The sequence below is a fragment of the Daphnia pulicaria genome, chromosome 2, assembly GCF_021234035.1.
Source record: "Daphnia pulicaria isolate SC F1-1A chromosome 2, SC_F0-13Bv2, whole genome shotgun sequence".
Taxonomy (NCBI): Eukaryota; Metazoa; Arthropoda; class Branchiopoda; order Diplostraca; family Daphniidae; genus Daphnia; species Daphnia pulicaria.
Window position 1 is genome coordinate 8265898 of NC_060914.1, and position 4990 is coordinate 8270887.

The 4990-nt window shown below is 38.3% G+C and overlaps 1 protein-coding gene across 1 annotated transcript; it reads right to left on the minus strand.

Annotated features, from left to right (window-relative positions):
• Positions 1-608: 608 nt before the first annotated feature.
• On the minus strand, positions 609-950 carry LOC124327690 (ADP-ribosylation factor-like protein 6-interacting protein 4). The gene has a single exon (XM_046786689.1). The coding sequence runs from the start codon at positions 948-950 to the stop codon at positions 609-611; it is 342 nt and encodes a 113-aa protein (XP_046642645.1).
• Positions 951-4990: the final 4040 nt, after the last annotated feature.

Here is a 4990-nt window from a genome sequence, read left to right on the forward strand (position 1 = left end):
TTGCTGTTTTGGCGTCGTCTACTGTCACCAGGGGACGATAGTGGTGGGGCCAAACGATCCTTCACCGATCTCGACCTTGATTTTCCCAAATCTAGGCTGTTGATGTCGCTCAGGAACTGCCCGTCGATCCTCAATTTTTTCACCACCTCTTCTATCTTGAACTTGTCCCTATCATTCACCAGGGAAACCATGTTTTGGCCGACGATCTCCAAAAAATTCCTGCGCCTCATGTCCGACATGTCGTAGAATGCCCTGCCCGCCAGGTTGGCCAGATCTTTCACTGTCTTTCCTTGAGCACCTGGCAAATTCTGATGCTCCAAATAGGCAGGAACAGGGAACATGGGCAAAAGGGACTGCTGCGACTTGTGAAGCACTTTCTTGGCCTCGATGATGTTGGTCTTGCACGCGGTGCTGCCTAGCTTCTTCTGTAGTAGCATGTACATCGGAAAATAAATTGAAGGCACTTTGAAACCTAACTTGTCACTGAAAGACACCTAGTAGCGTTTCTTGACTTTTGACACACGCTTGTTGCTCACGCCCTTTCTCAATCTCTTCACCAACTTTTTACCCTCTCGTCTTGACGGGCGCACCTTCTTCTTGCTCGATTCTTAAACCACGCGATTAAGTTGAGCCTCAATCGGAACCTGCTCTCCGTCCAGGCCCCCTCCAATCTCGTGCTGCTGTCCCCCATGCTCTTGAGCTGCTGGTTGTTCTACCACATTAACTGGCAAGGGCTGATCCATGGCAACAGGCGGATGGGCGGGATTGGCTCGGATACGGTCTCGGCCTCCCTCAGCCACGCGCTCGTTCTCGCGCTCACGGTTGCGGGCCTGACGGCGCCGACGGTCTCCTCTACGCGAGTAGTCACTTGATGAAGAGGAAAAACTGGACGATGACGAACTAGAACTTTCTGAGCTTGAACTAGATGAGCTAGATCCACTATTAGCCATTTGAACTAAGGTTTTCTCTTTTTTTTCTGTGAAAAAGGGTGAACCTTCTCTAAGCGCTAGCAAAAATAGTCTGAAGAGGGACATGATGATGTAGTACTAACGGGGAGTTATTTAGAATAGAATAGAAGAGGGAAAACCGCCGTACCCCTTTGTTCTCCCCTATTCTATTCCCTCTATTCTTCCCCCGGGCTAGGATTTCGTCCCTGCACCATGAAAATTATTCGGCATTTTTTATTAAATCGGCAAAAATCAGCGTATCATTTAAATAATTTGAAACTTTGCCCAACTGTAGATGACTATGTCGTCTACCGTTTATGCAACTTTCAAATAATAATTAACATATTTGAATTTTTTAGAATCTTTTAAGGAACGAACATACACGAGTGCCACGAGCGCCTCGAGCCTGGAAACATATGGCAAAGGTGCCGATGTTTCCAAATTTTATATCTAAAATTTTGGGGCTAAACTAATATTCAAAAAAATTTCAAAAAAATCATGGTGAATGATAATTTTTTCTTCAACAAGAGGTTTTTTTTAATATTTGCTTTGCGATAACTCAAACGTGAGTTATCGCGTAAAAAAGGGAGACACTTTGGCCCGTAAGCCGCCGTGTTAAAAGCGCGAAAACACTCGTCGTGTTTTCAAACTATGTGTGGGTACTGTACTTTTTTCATATTTTTGTATGTGAGAAATTACTACTAAAAGACAAATACTGTCAGTCATTGGTATAATTTCTCATCTCATTCTTTAGATAAAGTTTTCAAATATAGAAGACATAGCCAGCGAGAAGCAGAGACTGCTGCTGAAAAAAGTTCAGCAGATTTAGATCTAGAATTACTTTAAGCTGAGACGGCAGGCCCTGACCTTGAAATATTAAATGATCCCGATTTTCTACAAATCTCAGATTAAGAAATTATTGTCTAGCTCTGTAGAGGAAATCAGCACTGACAAGATTTAAGCCAAACTTTAGTAAAAAAAGGCTTTCGTTACATAAAAAATTTGAATATCCTAGCAACAGTCTGCAACATTCGTAATAACGTACAATTTGCTCATGATGCTGGTATCATCCATATTCCAAAATGGTAAATTCTGCATTACGGAAAACACAAACTGAAACCAACTCGGAAACGCTAATAATATCTTTCGACAGACAAAGTAAGTGTTTTTATTTTTCTTCGCATTACCTCCATTTTCCAAAACATTAACACCCAAAATCGAGTCACACACAACACTTTTTTTCATAATATTTGCGATCCTGACATTTCCTCTCCTCTTTTGGGTGGTGGGGGGTATTAAGTGTGTGGGGGGATCTCCAACACATCAAAACATACCTCGAGCATCGATTTCTCCAGTTTATTGGAGAGGAATAAAAAATAAAGCGTTCGATTGAATTATATTCGCTTCGTTGAATGAATAGATGATTATTGTAAATTCAATTTTCCCGCTATATTCTTAATACATACGTTCTTCTTCGCATTACGCCCAAATTGAATAGTTGACCTTTTCTTTTAAAGTTATCCTTTGATCAATTTGAATGGCATTTCAATAATTAATTTGTAAAAATGTCGAGTTCTAACCAAAAACGAGTTCTTGTATTCTTTGCCAAGAAAGTAAGGATTGTTGAAAGGTTAAAAGGTGAAAGGTTCCTCACTCTTAACATCAAATGACACTCGACAATTCTGGGGAAACGAAAAATTTTCTTTTTTATTACTCTTTTTGTTTTTTAAGTGTTGTTTAAGGAAAGAATTTCGTCCTCAAGCAATATTTAAACAAAATTAAATGTCAAAAATGAACAAAAAAGAAATTCTGCACGAGACACGGAAGATGACGTCACACCCCCCGTTAAAATGTCAGGCGATTTTCTAACATGTAAAAATAATACAAATGAAAATGATGTTAATGTTAGCCAATTCGTCAGCAAAGGGAATTTACGTTCAAAGAAATGAAGCTTTCGTGGGATTGATTTTATTTCAAATCCATCCCCTAACTCAAACAATTTATGTCTTAACAAACAACACGAAAATCGAAATGGAAGAATCCTTAAATTAATTGTTGACTGGAACATATTCAAACAAAATAACGTAACTGGAAGTTTATAACTGTGTGTTCCCCACTTTTTCCCCAATAATCATTCATATTTTTCATTTGACTTTATCGATGATGGTTAATGGTAATGATTATGGTAATGATGGTAATGATGGCGCGTGTATCTGTTTGATTGTACGGACATGATGGATAAGACAGATTAAATACGATAGTATGGATAACAACCCCTTGCGAGGGGGTGATTATGAAATGGTCATAACAACAATTAAATAATAATTAATTTCCGTTCGTGAAGAAAAAACCACTCCCTCGAGAAATAATTCTAAAATTATCCCGACTTGTCGACGACTAACATTTTTTGCCGCGCATATATCAAACTCCCATTTCTCCTTTTTTTAATTTTTAATTTTTTTTTACAGTGACAGGCGGAGATGCAACAATTACTGCGTTGCCTATGAAGAACAGTGGATTTGTAAAATCTTCAGGAGGTGTTATTGGCAATGTTATTTTCTTCCAAGAACCAGACGGTGTCCACTGCCAAAATCCAGGTAATTTATGATCATGCAGCGCCAGCGTAAAGATCAGTAATTGCGATATTTTTCGTCAAAATGGACCGCAAGTCAAGGCAAGAAATATAGCTTGGACACTCCCGAAGCTAATTAAAATCCGGACAACTAGGCCCATTTTGGGGGGTTCTTATCTCTGGAAGTTCTCATGGGTGTGTTATTCCACAATCTGTTTTCGAAAAGCTAAAAAACACAGTTCGCAAAAATCAACAGTAAACAAATTGTAAAGTTAATAATTCATCAAATATAAACCAAATCTCTTTATAAAAATCCTACCTAAAGGAAAAAACTTAATTGAATTATGAAATCCACATCGTGTAAGAATCTGGGCATAACGACTCAATTCTAGCAAATTTTTCCGATTGTTACCATAGTACAAACAACGGAGAAAAAAACACCTCCGTGTGACTTCGAGCAACATCAACAATATTTTTTTTCTACAACTATTACAAATCATCCATGTTTGGATACTTATCCAACTCCTCAGGAGATTTATCTGGAAAAATTTCCAATCATGGAAGTATTGCAAAACAATATAAATTAATTTTATTTTTTTTATTTACGGTAGCTGTTCGGCGTTTCAACTTCATCGTAAAACGCTGTCGCCATACCTTGCAGTTGAAAAACTTCAATTTTAAGTCGCTCGCAAGTCTAAGCATTCATTGGAAAAAGGTAAGAAATTAAATTGAATTTTTGATTTAATATAATAATTATAATTTTTAAAATTGCAGAGAATGGGAAAGTCTAACAAGCAAAAAAAGAAGACCCCCAAGAAGGATGGAGTGAACTTGGGGAAAAGAGAAAGAAAGCAAATAAGGCGACTGGTAAAGATTTTGGAAGGGTGGTTGAAAGAGGATAAAGAGAAAGAGAAAGCGCTCCAAGAAGCAACTCAAGCCAGAGATATCAAGGAGAAAAAGCCAGAGGAGGACGAAAAAGATGATAAAGAAGATGAAATATTGGATGAATCGTCTTCCTCTGAATCATCTTTAGAATCAGACACAGATGATTCAGATGCTCCGGCTGTTGCTCAACCCCCTTAATTCTTTATCACTATTTGAATATAAGCTGATTTTTTTGTGATTAATTCTTTCCCCATCTGATCATTTCTTACCTTTTAAATGCAGGTTCTTCATCAGCAATTTTCCATCTGTTTCTGTGCTGAAAACCGTTCAAATATAAACAATAAAAATAAAACCTTTCTTGAATCCTTTCCCTTACTTTATCTGGCAGCGAGTAAGAAAAAGGCGGCTGCTTCGAAAGAGGTAGACGTTGAGTCTCTGAAAAATCTGGCGTTGATGAGTCTGATAGCACCAAAGCCGTCCAAAGGCAAGGCGCTAGTCCAGCCGAGGTACGTAACAAAATTAAATTAACTGGGAATTGAAAAAGTAGAGGGTACCAAAATAGAAAAAAACGGTGAGAGTCCTTCTT

Coding starts and splice junctions, on each gene's coding strand:
- LOC124327690 (XM_046786689.1), bottom strand. CDS start 950: ATGGCTAATAGTGGATCTAGCTCATCTAGTTCAAGCTCAGAAAGTTCT.